Source organism: Salmo salar, chromosome ssa10 (genome assembly GCF_905237065.1).
Source record: "Salmo salar chromosome ssa10, Ssal_v3.1, whole genome shotgun sequence".
NCBI lineage: Eukaryota > Metazoa > Chordata > Actinopteri > Salmoniformes > Salmonidae > Salmo > Salmo salar.
Genome location: NC_059451.1, coordinates 10015473 through 10035545, shown reverse-complemented (window position 1 = coordinate 10035545; position 20073 = coordinate 10015473). Strand labels below are relative to the sequence as shown.

At 42.7% G+C, this 20073-nt stretch overlaps 1 protein-coding gene across 1 annotated transcript in view; it reads left to right on the top strand.

Moving 5' to 3' along the window:
• Positions 1-9230, top strand: part of LOC106613492 (26S proteasome non-ATPase regulatory subunit 1) — a 113394-nt gene extending 104164 nt beyond the window's left edge. Inside the window, exons 23-25 of the mRNA XM_014215780.2 lie at positions 1607-1768; positions 3257-3421; positions 9045-9230. Of these exons, the coding sequence (XP_014071255.2) occupies positions 1607-1768; positions 3257-3403 (309 nt within the window). The 3' untranslated portion in view covers positions 3404-3421; positions 9045-9230. The remainder of the gene's footprint in view (positions 1-1606; positions 1769-3256; positions 3422-9044) is intronic.
• Positions 9231-20073: the final 10843 nt, after the last annotated feature.

Sequence of the window (20073 nt, the reverse complement as noted above, 5' to 3'; positions counted from 1 at the left end):
CACCGAGGCCATTGAGTACGTCTGGGACCTGTTGGATCGGAGGGTGAGGGCTAGGGCCATTCCCCCCAGAAATGTCCGGGAACTTGCAGGTGCCTTGGTGGAAGAGTGGGGTAACATCTCACAGCAAGAACTGGCAAATCTGGTGCAGTCCATGAGGAGGAGATGCACTGCAGTACTTAATGCAGCTGGTGGCCACACCAGATACTGACTGTTACTTTTGATTTTGACCCCCCCTTTGTTCAGGGACACATTATTCCATTTCTGTTAGTCTTGTTCAGAACTTGTTCAGTTTATGTCTCAGTTGTTGAATCTTGATATGTTCATACAAATATTTACACATGTTAAGTTTGCTGAAAATAAACGCATTTGACAGTGAGAGGGCATTTCTTTTTTTGCTGAGTTTACAATGCTTTTAGTTTTATATGTATTTAAGACCAAGTTATTTTGAATCACCTATTCTGGTACTGACTAACTCCTTATTTAGAATTTCAGTGAGCTCACTGTCTGTAGGTGCTGACATGTTGTGTGGATTCATTCTAGCTTTGTGTAAGACCAGTGGCAAATCATTTGTAAACATAAAGAGTGCTGTACATATCTGATGTTAGAAGAACTTCAATTGAAGAACACTCTCCAACCACATGATGGCAGGTGATGTAAAGCAAATATTATTAAAGGCTACGCTGAAATCAGACAATACAGCTCCAGCTATCATCTTATCCATTTATTTTAACCAATCATCTGTCATCTTAATCAATGCAGTACAAGTTGAATGCCCTTATCTATATGCATGTTGAAAGTCAGGAGTTGTTCTCTGAAAAATAGCATTTTGTTTGGTCAAACAATTCTCTCCATCAGTTTACTAAGAACAGGCAGCGAACTGATAGGGCGGCTGTCAGAGCCAGCAACAGGTGCTTTGTCGTTTATTTTGGCAGTGGAATTACTTTAGCTTCCTTCCACACCTGTGGACACACTCCTTTAGATTTTGGTTAAATATATAGCAAATAGGGGTAGCAATACGGTCTGCTACCATTCTCAATAGTTTCCCATCAAGGTTGTCTATACCTGGTGGCTTATCATTATTGATGGATAACAATAGTTTTTCCACCTCTCCCACACTAACTTGACCAAAATAAAGTGTGTCCATTTCAGAGAAACGGAAAGTCATCCACTAAAAAAGACAGGCCAAAGAAGCTTGTAATATGAACTTAATTTTCATGCCCCCACAGGACCTTGTACCATTCAATAACTCAGACCCGACACACAGTGTCTTATAGAGGGGGAGTTTGTTGTATTGTTTGGATAGTTGAACAGTGAGATTGTCTTGTGCGGGGTGCTGCAAATAGCCTAACAAATCACTGGCCACCAAGTGCAACACAACAGATAAGGTGTATCACCCATCTCAAAATCAACACATCTTCCAGAGTTGAAACTTTTCGGTTGTCGGGAAACGTGTGACATGAAAAGCCCACTTTATTTCGGGGTTACGCTTATTGACATTGATATTTATTGTATTATCCAATGCATTTTGTAGTCACTGAGTCATGGGTTTTCCTCAGGAAGAGGGGGGAAAAACGCTTAGCATTGTTTGTGTTTGTTGGACTCTCAGGAGGTACAGGAGGCTGAGAAGGAGAAGAAAGGTGAGGAGAAGGAGAAGAAGAAGGAGCCCGAGCCCAATTTCCAGCTGATGGAAAACCCAGCTAGAGTGATGCCCGCCCAGCTCAAAGTGCTTAACATGCCCGAGACATGCCGCTACCAGCCCTTCAAACCGGTACGTACTGTTGGTGTGGGATTTCTTTTTTTTAAGTGTGTTTCTCGGTCCAGCAATGAAGCTGTCTTTTATCAGACATCTTTTATTTCTATTTAGTCTAAGATTATAACCCCAGATGGTTTGGTTTTGGACCATGTACCTGACCCCTATCATCACCCACTGAGTCTTAACGTTGCCGGCATTACACCACTGGACTCTGGCCCCGCGCAAAGTGTTGACCGGTTTCCACAGTAAATAAAATTAGATATATGCATTATGCAGTCACCCGCACACTTATCGTAATCCCACTCCTATAAAGAGGAGCATTGTCTGGTTACGTGTAAAATCAACAAGTCGAGCTAGGACCAATTATCATATGACACAGGTGCCTCTTTGCTCTCGTCGATCTTCTAAAACATTCCACATTTTGTTTTTTGTATGCAACCTTGAGAGGTATTTATTTAAATTGAACCTTTATTTAACTAGGCAAGTCAGTTAAGAACAAATTCTTATTTACAATGACGGCCTACCCCGGCCAAACCCGGACGACGCTGGGCCAATTGTGCACCGCCCTATGGGACTCCCAATCACGGCCGGATGTGATGCAGCGTGGATTCGAACCAGGGACTGTAGTGACGCCTCTTGCACTGAGATGCGGTGCCTTAGACCATTGCGCCACTCGGGAGTATTGTTTTAAGACCAATACATCTATTGTTGCGGGGTCAGGGTGTGCCTCCCACAGAATTTCCCTCCATTTTGTGACTATTTCACCTCTTCCATAAAAGACAATCAGAGCACTGTTCCAAAGACCTTGTAGTGTGGTCTGTAAGTAGTTTAGTGTTAGCTTAGCTGCCCAATGATAATGTAGGAGTTAGAATGAAGCCTGTGCGGTGCTCACCATGCCAGATGCTTTAGTGTGGACCTGAAATGCATCATATCTTAAACAACCATATCTATAACACTGCTGTACAGTGATAACAAAGCTGCATGATGTACAGTACAACCACTCCGATGGCAATTTGATAACTGAGTATGTCTGAGGCAACCATCCTCTCAAAATCCTCACAGGCAGACCGAGAGACTGAAAAAATACCTGTTCCTTCTTGCAGTCACGATAAATCCCTTCACTGTTATCCATCACTTTGTCTGTGGATTGTTTTTGAAAGATCCTCTCTCTCTTCTCGGCTTCAGAGATTTACGTAGACATGAGCCTTCTGTGAAACCTTGTGAAATGTGTCCAATTATTGCATAAGCCTGCTAGTCAGTGTTGACAGTGGAGAGTGGGTGAGATTTAAACAGTATGAGGTGCAGTGTGTTCTCTTGAGTTGAGATTATCGTGGGGCAGGTGGGTGATGTTTGATAGGGTGTACTGATCAGTCGGGGAGGCAGACAAGGTGTTGGGTATTAACACAGCACGACACCGCCCTTGAGATCAAAAAGACACTCGTCATTGGTCAAACAGCCTACAGTCGCTCATGCCATTGGTCCGTGTCCCCTGTCTGTTTTCAGCTGCACACTGGTGGCATCATCATCATGAAAGACACCAGCGAGGAAGATGAGGAGCTGGTGGAGCCTGTCTCCGCCCACGGCCCAAAGATCGAGGAGGAGGAACAGGAGCCGGAGGCCCCTGAGTCCTTTGAGTACATCGATGAGTGAACGCCCTCCACGTAAAAGGTATCTATGTGTCTTACACCAGTGTTTATCAAATGATGGATCTGGATCCATTGATGGTTTGCAGGTAATTCGTAATGGGTTCTCTCTGAAAGAGTGGGTGCTGGTTAGAAACCGGTGTTGTTGACCAAAAGCTGTAGATGGGTCACATTGCTAAAATATTTTAGAACCGCAACCCCATTGGATCTGTAGTCTAGGGGTACATACAGTGACCATTCTTCCCCCTTTGTGTAAGAACTCAAACTTTCAGGATCAAGCTGCCTGAATATTTAATATTACCTTGTAATTTGCTATACAGAGCAGTGAGGCAGTCTCAGACAGAGTGGCTCTGCCCCATCGCTGGTACAGATATAGCAGAGAGAGGTAATGGTACAGTGCAGGTCTTTGGGTTTTTGTTCCCATGCCTAACCTGGCTCGCACCCATCGGTGCCTATGGAATGTAAACAATGCTGCCATTTCCAAACTACAACCCCTGAGGGTTGCACAGCAAAGAATGAGCTGAGATAGATTGTTTTGTCCGTCTTGGCCATCAGCACACTTATGTTTGTCTTGGTCCCAATTACTTCCCATGAAGGCTTGTACAACATCTTTAAAAAAATACAATTAGGGGATGTTTAGATAGTGTTATGCCTTTTGGGATTAGAAATGCTCTGCATGTAAGAGGATTTGAAATACACACCACTGTGGTTATCTTAATGAGTTGTTTTAATGAAAATCTTTAAATTATCATATTGAAAAGCATCATTTAACCTCCCTGGGCAAGGTGGGACATTTGCGTCCCACCTAGTCAACAGCCAGTGGAATCGTGTGGCGCGAAATACAAATACCTCATAAATGCTATAACTTCAATTTCTCAAACATATGACTATTTTACACCATTTTAAAGACAAGACTCTCGTTAACCTGTTAGGGCTAGGGGGCAGTATTGACACGGCCGGATAAAAAACGTACCCGATTTAATCTGGTTACTACTCCTGCCCAGTAACTAGAATATGCATATAATTATTGGCTTTGGATAGAAAAAACCCTAAAGTTTCTAAAACTGTTTGAATGGTGTCTGTGAGTATAACAGAACTCATATGGCAGGCCAAAACCTGAGAAGATTCCATGCAGGAAGTGGCCTGTCTGACAAGTTGTTGTTCATCTTGGCTCTTTTTATTGAAGACTGAGGATCTTTGCTATAACGTGACACTTCCTACGGCTCCCATAGGCTCTCAGAGCCCGGGAAAAAGCTGAATGATATCGAGGCAGCCCCAGGCTGAAACACATTATCGCGTTTGGCAAGTGGCCGATCAGAGTACTATGGGCTTAGGCGCATGCCCGAGTCGACCCCATGCTTTATTTTCTTTCGTCTGTTTACCTAAACGCAGATTCCCGGTCGGAATATTATCGCTTTTTTATGAGAAAAATGGCATAAAAATGGATTTTCAACAGCGGTTGACATGCTTCGAAGTGCGCCATGCTCGTCACCCTTATTTACCCTTTCGGATAGTGTCTTGAACGCACGAACAAAACGCCGCTGTTTGGATATAACAATGGATTATTTTGAACCAAACCAACATTTGTTATTGAAGTAGAAGTCCTGGGAGTGCATTCTGACGAAGAACAGCAAAGGTAATAACATTTTTCTTATAGTAAATCTGACTTTGGTGAGTGCTAAACTTGCTGGGTGTCTAAATAGCTAGCCCTGTGATGCCGGGTGCTGAGAATATTGCAAAATATGCTTTCCCCGAATATTGCAAAATGTGCTTTCACCGAAAAGCTATTTTAAAATCGGACATATCGAGTGCATAGAGGAGTTCTGTATCTATAATTCTTTGTTTCATTGTTCTCAGATCGACCACTGCTACTGTTTTTCAGCCAGGGACTGCAGAGTCATCATTCAACGTTCTGGCGCCTTCTGAGAGCCTATGGGAGTCTTAAAAATGTCACGTTACAGCAGAGATCCTCTGTTTTCTATAAAGAGGGTATAGAAGGCCAAGAAATGGTCAGAGAGGGCACTTCCTGTTTAGAATCTTCTGAGGTTTTGGCCTGCCAAATGAGTTCTGTTATACTCACAGACACCATTCAAACAGTTTTAGAAACGTTAGGGTGTTTTCTATCCAAATCAAACAATGATATGCATATTCTAGTTTCTGGGCAGGAGTAATAACCAGATTAAATCGGGTACGTTTTTTATCCAGCCGTGAAAATACTGCCCCCTATCCTAAACAGGTTAATATTGTTTGCTAACATTAATTTATTTTAACTAGAGAAATTGTGTAATTTCTCTTGCGTTCTGTGCAACAGAGTCAAGGGTATATGCAGCAGTTTGGGCCGCCTGGCTCGTTGCGAACTGTGAAGACTTTTTCTTCCTAACAAAGACAGCCAACTTCGCCCAACTGGGGAGGATTTAACAAAGCGCATTTGCGAAAAACGCACAATAGTTGCACGAATGTACCTAACCATAATCATCAATGCCTTTCTTAAAATCAATACACAGAAGTATATTTTGTTTAAACCTGCATATTTAGTTAAAAGAAATCCAGGTTAGCGGGCAATATTAAACTTGGTAAATTGTGTCAATTCTCTTGCGTTCATTGCACGCACAGTCAGGGCATATGCAGCAGTTTGGGCCGCCTGGCTCGTTGTGAACTAATTTGCCAGAATTATACGTAATTATGACATAACATTGAAGGTTGTGCAATGTAACAGGAATATTTAGACTTATGGATGCCACCCGTTAGATAAAATACGGAAAGGTTCCGTATTTCACTGAAAGAATAAACGTTTTGTTTTCGAAATGAGAGTTTCCGGATTTTACCATATTAATGACCTAAGGCTCGTATTTCTGTGTGTTATTATGTTATAATTAAGTCTATGATTTGATATTTGATAGAGCAGTCTGACTGAGTGGTGGTAGGCAGCAGCAGGCTCGTAAGCATTCATTCAAACAGCACTTTCGTGCGTTTGCCAGTTCGCTGTGCTTCAAGCATTGAGCTGTTTATGACTTCAAGCCTATCAACTCCCGAGATTAGGCTGGTGTAACCGATGTGAAATGGCTAGCTAGTTAGCGGGGTGCGTGCTAATAGCGTTTTAATTGGTGACGTCACTCGCTCTGAGACCTTGAAGTAGTTGTTCCCCTTGCTCTGCAAGAGCCGCGGCTTTTGTGGAGCGATGGGTAACGATGCTTCGAGGGTGGCTGTTGTCGATGTGTTCCTGGTTCGAGCCCAGGTAGGGTCGAGGAGAGGGACGGAAGCTATACTTTTACACTGGCAATACTAAAGTGCCTATAAGAACATCCAATAGTCAAAGGTATATGAAATACAAATGGTATATAGAGAAATAGTCCTATAATAACTACAACCTAAAACTTCTTACCTGGGAATATTGAAGACTCATGTTCAAAGGAACCACCAGCTTTCATATGTTCTCATGTTCTGAGCAAGGAACTTAAACGTTAGCTTTTTTACATGGCACCTATTGCACTTTTACTTTCTTCTCCAACACTTTGTTTTTGCATTATTTAAACCAAATTGAACATGTTTCACCAGTTATTTGAGGCTAAATTGATTTTGATGTATTATATTATATATTAATTAAAAATAAAAGTGTTCATTCAGTATTGTTGTATTTGTCATTATTTCAAATAAATAAAAAAATATCTGACTGAATAATCGATATCGGCTTTTTTTGGTCCTCCAATAACCGGTATCGATATCGGCGTTGAAAAAGCATAATCGGTCGACCTCTAATGTTGATCACAGATACCTTAAAAGAAAGGTAGGGCCGTAGATCAGAAAACGAGTTAGTATCTGGTTTGACCGTCATTTGGCTCATGCAGCGAGACACACATCTCCTTTTGCATAGTTGATCATGCTGTTAGCTGTGGCCTGTCCCACTCATCTTCAATGGCTGTGCGAAGTTGCTGGATATTGGCGGGAACTGGAGCAGGTTGTCATACACGTCAATCCAGAGCATCCCAAACGTGCTCAATGGGTGACATGTCTGGTGAGTATGCAGGCCATGGAAGAACTGGGACATGTTCAGCTTCCAGGAATTGTTTACAGATCCTTGCGACATGGGGCCGTGCATTAAGTTTACAGACGACACAACAGTGGTAGGCCTGATCACCGACAAGGATGAGACAGCCTATTAGGAGGAGGTCAGAGACCTGGCAGTGTGGTGCCAGGATAACAACAACCTCTCCCTCAATGTGATCAAGACAAAGGAGATGATTGGGGACTACAGGAAAAGGAGGACCGAGCACGCCCCCATTCTCATTAACGGGGCTGTAGTGGAGCAGGTTGAGAGCTTCAAGTTCCTTGGTGTCCACATCACCAACAAACTATCACGGTCCAAACACACCAAGACGGTCGTGAAGAGGGCACGACAACACATATTCCCCCTCAGGAGACTGAAAAGATTTGGCATGGGCCATAGATCCTCAAAAAGTTCTACAGCTGCACCATCGAGAGCTTCCTGACTGGTTCTACAACTGCTACAGAGGGTAGTGCGCACGGCCCAGTACATCACTGGGGCCAAGCTTCCTGCCATCCAGGACCTCTGTACCAGGTGGTGTCAGAGGAAGGCCCTAAAAATTGTCAGACTCCAGCCACCCTAGTAATAGACTCTTTTTTTCAGTCTCTCGGTCCCAGCTTTGATGCACCTGTACTGATCTCGCCTTCTGGATGATATTGGGGGTGAACAGGCAGTGGCTTGGGTGGTTGTTGTCCTTGATGATCTTTTTGGCCTTCCTGTGACATCGGGTGCTGTAGGTGTCCTGGAGGCAGGTAGTTTTAAGTTATTGTCCCCAGCACAAGGTGCACCTGTGTAATGATCATGCTGTTGAATCAGGGTTATCTTGGCAAAGGAGAAATGCTCATTAACAGGGATGTAAACAAATGTGTGCACAAAAGTTAAGAGCAATACGATTTTTGTGCATGTGGAACATTTCTGGAATCTTTTATTTCAGCGTATGGGACCAACACTTTACATGTTGTTTATATTTTTGTTCAGTATATAAAAAAAAAAATGTTTGACACATTGAATTTAGCATTACTGCTATTAGCCAATAGAAACACATTGCATAACAGATTCACTACATGGAAGAACAGATTGTCCCAAATAAAACAAAATAAATTGTTCTGAAGTGTCTGTCCTATATCTGAGATACAACAAAGATCAGGAAGCTATTTGTATTTATTTTTATTTAACTTCTTATTTAAGGCATTAAACTATCCCCATATATACTTACAATGGCGAATACCATCGTGTTCGTGGGAATTCTCATAATAGTTTGTAGGCCAAACCGTTTGGACGCTTTAGACTTTTTTGTGAGAAGACCGGTTTTTGGGACGTCTCATGGTCTGACCACTCTAGCACTGCCACCTTTTACCGCAGATGCGGAAGGGTGATATCGGCGGATGTGATGGATTGAGATGCAGCCCATGCAAAAAAAAAACATCTCTAGATTTCCGCAGGGCCACGGACATTGTAGGAGAAGGGTTAATAAACATTGAAATATAGATAGGCCTAATTACCATAACTTTCTTGTAAAAACAAGCAATGAATTAGGTGTTTTGTGATCAAACACAGCCTATTCAGGTCGTATCCTTCTAACTGCTCTGGCCTTTCTATTCCACAGGTGGCGTTACGAGGCTTCTACAGGAAGAATCTTGACATCCCAGCATGCATCTCTTTGTCCCCCCTCCGTCCCTCTTTTACACGGTCCTGTCCTGGCCCCCTTTGTCAGACAGGGAATGTTTTACATTCTCTTGTTAAATGGTCTAATTTTCTGTCAGTACAATTAAAAATGTGTGTATATATTGGAGAATGGAGCATGTGTGCTTATTTTTGTTCCTGTATGTGCTGCGTGTACATAGCGTAATCCCTCTAATCCTACACATTTAGGCTGGTTTACATTCTCTGAGCAGTTTTTCCTCATCACAGTCTGCCCGTCAGCCGGGCCGCCTCAGCCTGCCATTGTTCCGCCCAGTTTAGCTTACTCCTTACCATACCAAGGGCTTGATGATACACACAGTCACATTGCATTTACAAGGACATACTCACCTACGCTTAGAAATACAGGTCTAATTAATATAAACAGACATCGCAACTGAGGTTTTTGGCTGCATAATGCAAACTGTTAACACTTGTTGATGGAAAGACAACTAACTAAATGAGGCTGTGTATAATTGAGTTTCAGTGGCACAGGGTATTTCTATTTCCCCAGTTGGTTTTGGTTTTATTTGTTTATATGAACGACTGTGGAATGCCAGTTGGGGGTATGGAGGCAACGTTTGATATTTAACATGAGAAGCAACTGTTAACTTTAAGGTAATTTGTATTTAATGAGTGGCTGCTGTTAAAATGTGCCCTCTTTATTCCATTGCCATCTGGGGAAGGGATGAGAGTTCTCTTGAAATGTCGCTGGGCAAGAATGAATGAAGCAAGTGTGGAAAGAAATTCCACAAATTAACTTTTAACAAGGCACACATCTTAATTGAAATACATTCCAGGTGACTGCCTCATGAAGCTGGTTGAGAGAATGCCAAGAGTGCGCAAAGCTGTCATCAAGGCAAAGTGTGGCTACTTTGAAGAATCTCAAATAAAACATATATTTAGGTTTAACACTTTTTTTTTTTTGGTTACTACATGATTCCATATGTGTTATTTCATAGTTTTGATCTCTTCTCTAGTATTCTACAATGTAGAAAATAGTAAAAATAAAGAAAAACCCTTGAATGAGTAGGTGTCCAAACTTTTGACTGGTATTGTATATTTCACCTAATTTTAACGTTGTCATAAAGAGCACATGTTCACCTTTATAAATAAATAAATAAAACATTTCCCATCAAGAGGTTAAATAAAAAAAATACTATACTAAGTGCCTAATAAGAGCCAAATAAACATGGTGGATGATTTAATCTTAAATCAACAATAAATCCCCTTGTGACAGGGAATGGAAGTTTGTTGTGTGCAACAGGGGGTGGCAATTGAATGCAAGCTTCACCCCAAAAAATGTAATTGTAAAACCCAGCTAGCACAGTGGATCTGGGCCGATTCTGGCTGAGAGTCAGACACGGCCGACGTCATGTGGCTTGGGTCTGGGCTGCCTTCGGCAGTATTACTTATGGCTAGGATGCGGGGATTGAGCTCAGGCTGATTCCGGTGAGAGTTATCTTGCCCAAATGTACAGTTGAAGTCAGAAGTTTACATACACCTTAGCCAAATACATTTAAACTCAGTTTTTCACAATTCCTGACATTTAATCAGAGTAAAAATTCCCTGTCTTAGGTCAGTTAGGATCACCACTTTATTTTAAGAATGTGAGATGTCAGAATAATAGTAGAGAGTGATTTTAATTTCAGCTTTTATTTCTTTCATCACATTCCCTGTGGGTCAGAAGTTTACATACACTCAATTAGTATTTGGTAGCATTGCCTTTAAATTGTTTGATTTGGGTCAAACGTTTCGGGTAGCCTTCCACAAGCGTCCCACAATGAGTTGGGTAAATTCTGTCCCATTCCTCCTGACAGAGCTGGTGTAACTGAGTCAGGTTTGTAGGCCTCCTTGCTCGCACACTTTTTTTCAGTTTTGCCCACATATTTTCTATAGGATTGAGGTCAGGGCTTTGTGATGGCCACTCCAATACCTTGACATTGTTGTCCTTAAGTCATTTTGCCTGACTGATGCCTTGAGAGTTTGCTTCAATATATCCACATAATTGTCCACCCTCATGATGCCATCTATTTTGTGAAGTGCACCAGTCCCTCCTGCAGCAAAGCACCCCCACAACATGATGCTGCCACCCCCGTGCTTCACGTTTGGGATGGTGTTCTTCGGCTTGCAAGCCTCCTCCTTTTTCCTCCAAACATAACAATGGTCATTATGGCCAAACAGTTCTATTTTTGTTTCATCAGACCAGAGGACATTTCTCCAAAAAGTACGATCTTTGTCCCCATGTGCAGTTGCAAACTGAAGTCTGGCTTTTTTATGGCAGTTTTGGAGCAGTGGCTTCTTCCTTGCTGAGCGGCCTTTCAGGTTTCCTCCAGCATCTTCACAAGGTCCTTTGCTGCTGTTCTGGGATTGATTTGCAGTTTTCGCATCAAAGTACGTTCATCTCTAGGAGACAGAACGCGTCTCCTTCCTGAGCGGTATGACGGCTGCGTGGTCCCATGGTGTTTATACTTGCGTACTATTGTTTGTACAGATGAACCTGGTACCTTCAGGCGTTTGGAAATTGCTCCCAAGGATGAACCAGACTTGTGGAGGTCTACAATGTTTTTTCTGAGGTCTTGGCTGATTTCTTTTGATTTTCCCATGATGTCAAGCAAAGAGGCACTGAGTTTGAAGGTAGGCCTTGAAATACATCCACAGGTACACCTCCAATTGACTCAAATAATGCCAATTAGCCTATCAGAAGTTTCTAAAGCCATTACATCATTTTCTGGAATTTTCCAAGCTGTTTAAAGGCACAGTCAACTTAGTGTATGTAAACTTCTGACCCACTGGAATTGTGATACAGTGAATTATAAGTGAAATAATCTGTAAACAATTGTTGGAAAAATTACTTGTGTCATGCACAAAGTAGATGTCCTAACCGACTTGCCAAAACTAGTTTGTTAACAAGAAATTTGTGGAGTGGTTGAAAAACAAGTTTTAATGACCTAAGTGTATGTAAACTTCCGACTTCAACTGTATATATTACTTGGGGCTTGGGCCGATTCTGGTGAGGGTTATCTGCCCCAAAGGTATTACTTGGGGCTCGGGCCAATTGGGGCTACTCTCTGGCAGATGATTACACGGGCTGCTTTATATAATTAACATTTATTTTTCCATATTTTCTCATTGTTTCCGTGATCAAAAAATACAATTAACATTTAAATGAAATTCTTTAGTAGTCCTGTGTAGTATTTTAGTATTTTGATACTTTGTGCAAGGCAATTGATAAGCATTAAATACTTTGGATGGAACTTCCGGAGTGGCACAGCGGTCTAAGACACTGCGTTGCAGTGCAAACTGCGTTTCTACAAATGTTGGTTCGAGACCTGTGCCGGCCGTGACCAGGAGACCCATGAGGCGACGCCAAATTGGCCCAGCGTTGTCAAAGTTGGGGTGTTTGGCCGGCCGGGATGTCCTTGTCCCATCGCGTTGTAACGACTCCTGTGGCGAGATTGGCTCATGCACGCTGACACGATCACCTGGTGTATGGTGTTTCCTCCGAGACTAAATGTTTTTTTTGTGGATGGGTATAATTTACATGTATAATAGTAATATTTAAAATTACTAAATTGGGTAATTTTGTATACATTTACATAAATTTGCATCGGGTCGCTTCTCGGGGGATTCTGGTAAGATGCCGGCAAAGTCGACTGATTTCTGGTAGACGGAAACGGCCCGATGTACTTGGGCCGATTCTGGGCCGATTCAATCAGTTCGTGCCCCCCGGAATTAAAATAAATAAATATATATATATTTCACCTTTTTTTATTAACCAGGTAGGCCAGTTGAAAACAAGTTCTCATTTACAACTGCGACCTGGCCAAGATAAAGCAAAGCAGTGCGACAAAAACAACAACACGGAGTTACACATAAACAAACGTACAGTCAATAACACAAAATAAAATAAAAACAGAAAAATCTATGTACAGTGTGTGCAAATGCAGAAGAGTAGGGAGGTAGGCAATAAATAGGCCCTAGAGGCGAAAATAATTACAATTTAGCATTAATACTGGAGTGATAGATGTGCAGATGATGATGTGCAAGTAGAGATACTGGGGTGCAAAAGAGCAAGTAATAATATGGGGATGAGATTGTCAGGTGTGCTATTTACAGATTGGCTGTGTACAGGTACATTGATCGGTAAGCTGCTCTGACAGCTGATGCTTAAAGTTAGAGAGGGAGATCTAAGACTCCAACTTCAGAGATTTTTGCAATTCGTTCCGGTCATTGGCAGCAGAGAACTGGAAGGAAAGGCGGCCAAAGGAAGTGTTGGCTTTGGGGATGACCAGTGCAATATACCTGCTGGAGCGTGTGCTACGGGTGTGTTGCTATGGTGACCAGTGAGCTGAGATAAGGCAGGGCTTTACCTAGTAAAGACTTATAGATGACCTGGAGCCATTGGGTTGGGTGACGGATATGTAGTGAGGGCCAGCCAATGAGAGCATACAGGTCGCAGTGGTGGGTAGTATATGGGAATTTGGTGATAAAACGGATGGCACTGTGATAGACTACATTCAGTTTGCTGGAACAGGGACGCTTCTGGGCCGATTCCTCATTGCTAGCTGGGCAGGGTTGACGTGTTATGCTCGATCCGCTCAGTTTTCCACCAGAAAATGTCAAAGAAGAGTAGAATCAGTTCAAATGCTTTTACACTATGATTTATAGATGTTCAATGTTTCTACTGAAAATAGTTTCACCGTATTAAATCGACAGTTCAGTTCACGTAACAGGGTTGACCTTAAAAACCTCTTAAGCTGACATTCCCCACGAAATCTGGTACTAGAATTACTTAAATATCTATATGTTTACATTAGTTATTTTATTGATGTTTTAACTCATCTTCAGAAATGACAGTCAAAGCCACAAAATAACTAGGGCTTTACAATGATGGTGAAACCTTGAATAAATGGGTTGAAATCTTCCTAGAAGTGAGAGGGTGCATTTATTCAAGGTTTCACCATGTCAAAATGCTGAATCTTGATTTATTGAATTCTAAATGTGTTCTATTTTAAAGGGCACTTCATGTAATAATAACAGGCTTTTAAAATGCAACGTTGGAGCACAGTTTCTACTTAAAATATCAAAGGGATGCAAAGGGCACTCTTTTTGTGGAACGACTCAAATGCATGTTTATTATAGAGGGAATGTTAAGCTTTTGGGAAACGATAATAATGGGCAGTTTTTCTGCATGATATGGAACTCTGGGGATGAAAGTATTGGTACTTAAATTTGTATCCATAAAAACTAGTGGAAAAGTCCAGTGCTACTCGTTAATTGCTTGTCAGAAATGTTTTGTAGCTGTCAATTCCCATTAATGAAATGGCTTGTCAGTAATATTACCAGTAGGTTTTTGGCCCAGACATTGAGTCATGGAAGTCTTCATAATAGCCTTTTATTGAGAGTGAGAGTTCCTCATTCCTAAATCTTTACTCATGTGAGTCCGGTCTCTATTCTTTTCGAGGTACAGTTGCTAACATCATTCACCATCTGGGAATACACAACTAATGAGATTGTAAATGCCTCCCTTAACTAATGGACTATCGAAATCCTGTTCTGATTATAGACTGAGCTAGTCACATGGGCCAAATTGTGGGTTTGAGGTGAATACCTAACCTCAAACAACACACGACGCTATAACACCCTGTACTCCCCAACTGAGAGGAGGAAATGTTTAGTCACACTATGAGCCTCCCTTCTCTCCACCCTGTTTCCCAAAGATGAGCGGACTGCCAACGTTTCACTTCCCGTATGTCTGTTCTATGCGGGTGGAATATTGTAGATTTCTGGAAAAAAAGTGGAAAATCATCTCAATTCCTGGAAGAAACTCATACATTTTAAATAGTTAACATTGACTTTAATGTTTATCTCAGCTTTGCTTGTTTTCTTCTTCCTCAACATCCTATCCTTGGCGCTCACTTATCTGACCAAGTAATTGAACAGAGTAATGACGTGCGCACACAAACACTCTCCATCATCACTTAAGTAATCAACCTTTTTATGACCCCAGTATTGCCACATGGAATAATTCTATAGGTTCTATAATTCTATATCAACTCTAACCATGACTTTGTTCTGTGACCTCATGAACTCTTCCTGTAACCTTAACAAGTTCTAAACCAGGAACTTGTCTTTATGAATCAATATCCGGAGCAACATCGTCCTTTTCTAAAATTGGTGGGTTATGGGGGCAAAATCACAACACCATACAAGGCGAAAAAAAAATATTCTAAGGTTGCGTCCAGCCAGGCCAAGCTGTAAACCCTGGGGAGAAGTTATGGGCAGGCAGTAGACCGGCGCCTCCAGTGCCTGTCAGCAAACTGACAAACAAATGAGGGCAGGGGAGGAGAAATGGAAGGAACGAGTAGCACTGTGCATACCTTTTGGCGTTCTCGCCCGTTTAGTCACCGTCTGCTGGAACATTGGTGAGTAAGTGTCGATGAAAGGACGGTGGCTCAACAGCATACTCATGTTGTTTAGGCAAACGAGCAGACCCACCGGATCAGCATGGGCCAGTAGTCGTCGGAGAGGAGGGTTGTGAAATTGAGTGTGTGGCTATGGAGCTGAATGCAGGGTCCCAGCATATTCGCTTGACTTATGGGCCAGCAAGTGACGTGTAGGTGGTTCATGGGACTCTGGACAGGGCAGACTGTTTTGACTCCTCTTGATGAGTCTTGAGATGGAATGGGTGGGATGTTGTGGATCTTGGCTGATGTGGCCTGGTATCTCTGATAACTAGAGGGCAGAGTGCATCGGACATCCCATTGGGACAACGATCATCAAGAAAAACATGAAGAGATGACCCATCATGAAGTGATGATAGCACAAAACTGCATGTTCATCATGCTGAGGTTTGTTTGCATGCCTGCATCATCATTTCTTCTGAAGGACTTGGCTAATGTTCTTCACATGAAAACAAAATCGAGCCATGCATACTTACTTTCTCCCCAGTTACAATAAACGTGCAACTGAGTTCAGTGCTCTTCTTTAACCTGCAGCTTTTTCACTGGAGGTTACGACCTAGTTTGCATCACAAGAGTGGCTGTGCTCACGCGAGCTAGCTTTCCCTTGTTTATGAAGGGCTTACAGTGCATTCAGAAAGTATTCAGACCCCTTTACTTTTTCTACATTTTGTTATGTGAAAGCCTTATTATTCTAAAACTGATTAAATTGGGGTTTTTCGCACATCAATCTACACACAATTCCCCATAATGACAAAGCAAAAACATTTTTTTTTTTTAGAAATTGTTGCAAAATACCCTTTACTCAGTACTTTGTTGAAGCACTTTTGGCAGCGATTATAGCCTCGGGTCTTCTTGGGTATGACGCTACATACTTGGCACACCTGTATTTGGGGAATTTCTCCCATTCTTCTCTGCAGAACCTCTCAAGCTCTGTCTGGTTGGATGGGGAGCGTCGCTGCACAACTATTTTCAGATCTCTCCAGAGATGTTCGATCGGGTTCAAGTTCGATCACTGGCTGGGACACTCAGAGACTTGTCCCAAAGCCAAGGACACTCAGACTTGTCCCAAAGCCACTCCTGCTTTGTCTTGGCTGTGTGTGTAGTGTCCTTGTCCTGTTCGACTGGGGTGAAGGTTCACCTTCCGAGGTCCTGAGCGCTGTGGAGCAGGTTTTCATCAAGGATCTCTCTGTACTTTGCTCCGTTCATCTTTCCCTCGATACTGACTAGTCTCACCAGTCCCTGCCACTGAAAAACATCCCCACAGCATGATGCTGCCACCACCATCCTTTACCGTAGGGATTGTGCCAGGTTTCCTCCAGATGTGACGCTTTGCATTCAGGCCAAAGAGTTCAATCTAGATTTCATAAGACCAGAAAATCTGTTTTTTTAGGTGCCTTTTGGCAAACTCCAAGCGGGCTGTCATGTGCCTTTTTACTGAGGAGTGGCTTCCGTCTGGCCACTCTACCATAAGGGCCTGATTGGTGGAGGTCTGCAGAGATGGTTGTCCTTCTGGAAGGTTCTCCCATCTCCACAGAGGAACTCTGGAGCTCTGCCATCTGGGTTTGGCGGATGCCAGGAGAACGCTTCCTGTCCGAATGCATAGTGCCAACTGTAAAGTTTGATGGTGGAGGAATAATAGTCTAGGGTTGTTTTTCATGGTTTGGGCTAGGCCCTTTCCTGTTTCAGCATGACAATGCCCCATGCACAAAGTGAGGTCCATACAGAAATGGTTTGTCGAGATCAGTGTGGAGGAACTTGACTGGCCTGCACAGAGCCCTAACCTCAACCCCATTGAACACCTTTGGGATGAATTGGAACGCCGACTGCGAGCCAGGCCTAATTGCCCTACATCAGTGCCCGACCTCACTGATGCTCTTGTGGCTGAATGGAAGCAAGTCCCCGCAGCAATGTTCCAACGTCTAGTGAAAAGCCTTCCTAGTAGAGTGGAGGCTGTGATAACAGCAAAGGGGGGACCAACTCCATATTAATGCGCATAATTTTGGAATGAGATGTTCGATGAACAGGTGTCCACATACTTTTGGTTATGTAGTGTATCTAAACATAAGCCTGAATTCCATACCTCACAGAACAAGTATGAAAACCTCCTGGCCATGATATTACATACTTCCATAAAAGTTGTATGGTAAAAGCTGATTGACCCAAAGAAGGGATGTCACTAGGGCTAGACTTGCCAGCCTTCACTCTCTCCAGCTTGGGTTCCCCATCCCTGGCAGAGAGGGGTGTTCTGGGGTCCTCTGAACAGCTGGAGGCCAGACCTGTGATGAGTGGACTCAATTTTCCTAGCTGGAGCAGCCTGCTGGAAAGGCTGACCGCTGGCTGCTCACTGGGGTGTGAAGGACAGGCCTCCGGGAAGCCCTCTCTCATAAAAAGTCTCCTCTAAACGAGAGGGGCAACAGTGCCGGCCCATTTTGGGAACCTAGACATAAACAGCTGAACTGCAGAATGAAGTAGCAAGTGAGAGGAAGAGGAGGGGGTGGAAGGACTGTATAATATTCTACACGTCCTCCACTTTTCATCCTCCCTCTTTGTCAGGAAATGTGGTGGAGGACGAAGGATTTGCGGTGTGAAAGAATGCCTGCAACACTATGCCTATTCATCCTGGCCGTCCATTCATCATCAGCATTTAGAAAATACAGGCAGGACTGTTTGGATTCCCCTCGCAAGCCCATTACAAAATATGAAACCCTAGCCATTCTTTCTGAGTGAACTCGTGAGCAGTCTACCCGTTAGTGCTGTTAGCTTGTTGAGCTGTGGGTCTCGGGAGTTAGAGGTGAAGAGAACTGAGGCCTACCGCTAATGAGGTGGATACATCAAGGTCTGAGCAGGAGTTGTGTCCTGTCAAGCCATTGTCTATGAGGCCTCAGTCTCTGCCTCTGGTTCCAGTAGATTAAGTTATTACCTGGTCTTGTGACAGTTGGCTTTATCCTGAGGGGTAAGGATCCTCCTTTTGTGCATGTTTGAAGAGCAAAAGTAAGCTTAAGTGTACAAGTGTGTGTGTGTGTGTGTATAATCTGCAGTGTTGTATAAAAGGGTCATTCCACGAAATGAGGCCCTTTTGTGCCTGTTATATTAAATTAAGTGCCCTTTAATATAGACCACATGTAAAATTCAATGTATCTGTTTTTAATATGAATACAAAGTTGCTAAAGTGCCAAAATTCTGCATTTTGGCATGTCCCTCTGAATTCTAGGAAGATTTTAACCCACTTAACCCCAGAAGTTTTTACCATCATTGTAAAGCCCTACTTATTTTGTAGCTTTGACAAAATCATTTGCGAAGATTATTATTTGTGATTAGTGATTCATTTTAAGGACAAAAAAAAAAGTTTTAATATGGTGAAACTATTCCTTTTCAAAAATTTTCCCCCAAAAGAAACACTGAACATCTAATAGTAAAATTATAGTGTAAAAGCATTGAGCTGGTTGTACTGTTTTTTGTGTGTTTTTTTTGTTGCCATTTTCTGGTGTTTTGTGGTGGAAAACTGAGTGTGTCGAGCCAGTCTCTTCCCAGATAGCTGTAGACCCTGGCAGGCTCAGTGTACCGAGGAGACCCTTGGATGTTGTGGCTGGGTGAGTGACATTAATGGAGCTTGGCCTCTTTGCGTTTGTGCACATTTCTCTTTTATGGAGAGGAAACGTCTCCAGCAGCGGCCCTCTGCTTCTCTGCAGGGGAGCCGAGCGCAGACTTCTCCAAAAAAAGCCTAGGATCTAGGACCTGTGGCTGGGTACAGACTGGACAGATGGCCTTACCACCACAAACTGTGTCTAGACCTAGACAGGCACATCTATACAGGCTGAGTCTGCATATGCTCTTAAATAACCGTTTCCCCAGGCTCACAAATTCTGTTTTTTCAAAATGTGATTTGTCCTTTATTATTTATATATTGTTTTACATACAATACCAAAGAATGAACTATGAGTAACAGGCCTACACAGCAGATGTAATTCCATTGCCAATAGCACATACAGTTATGTGACCAGGCTAGCAGTACATTTTGTGATGCGTTCCAGGACAATGGTTTTGGAACAGACTAAACACACCACAGCTCATCGGAGGAATAGAGGACTGGATGCCTTACATTTTTGCACAAGGTGAAATAAACGAAGTGTAATTATTTAAGTGGGTAAGCCATCAGGGATGTACAGGTAACTGCCAAAGTAAAGGAAACCCCAACCGGAAGTGTCTTAATATGGCATTGGGCCACCACGAGCCACCAGAACAGCTTCAATGAGCCTTAGCGTAGATCACAGGTGTCAAACTCATTCCACTGAGGACCGAGTGTGTGCGAGTTTTCGCTCCTCCCTTTTACTTGATTGATGAATTAAGGTCACTAACTAGTTAAGAACTCCCCACACCTGGTTGTCTAGGGCTTTATTGAAAGTAAATATGTAGGTTTTCAATTAGGTTGAGAGCTGGATACTGACACACCCTTTAAACCCCCTATGCTCCTTTGAAACCCCTCTTTCA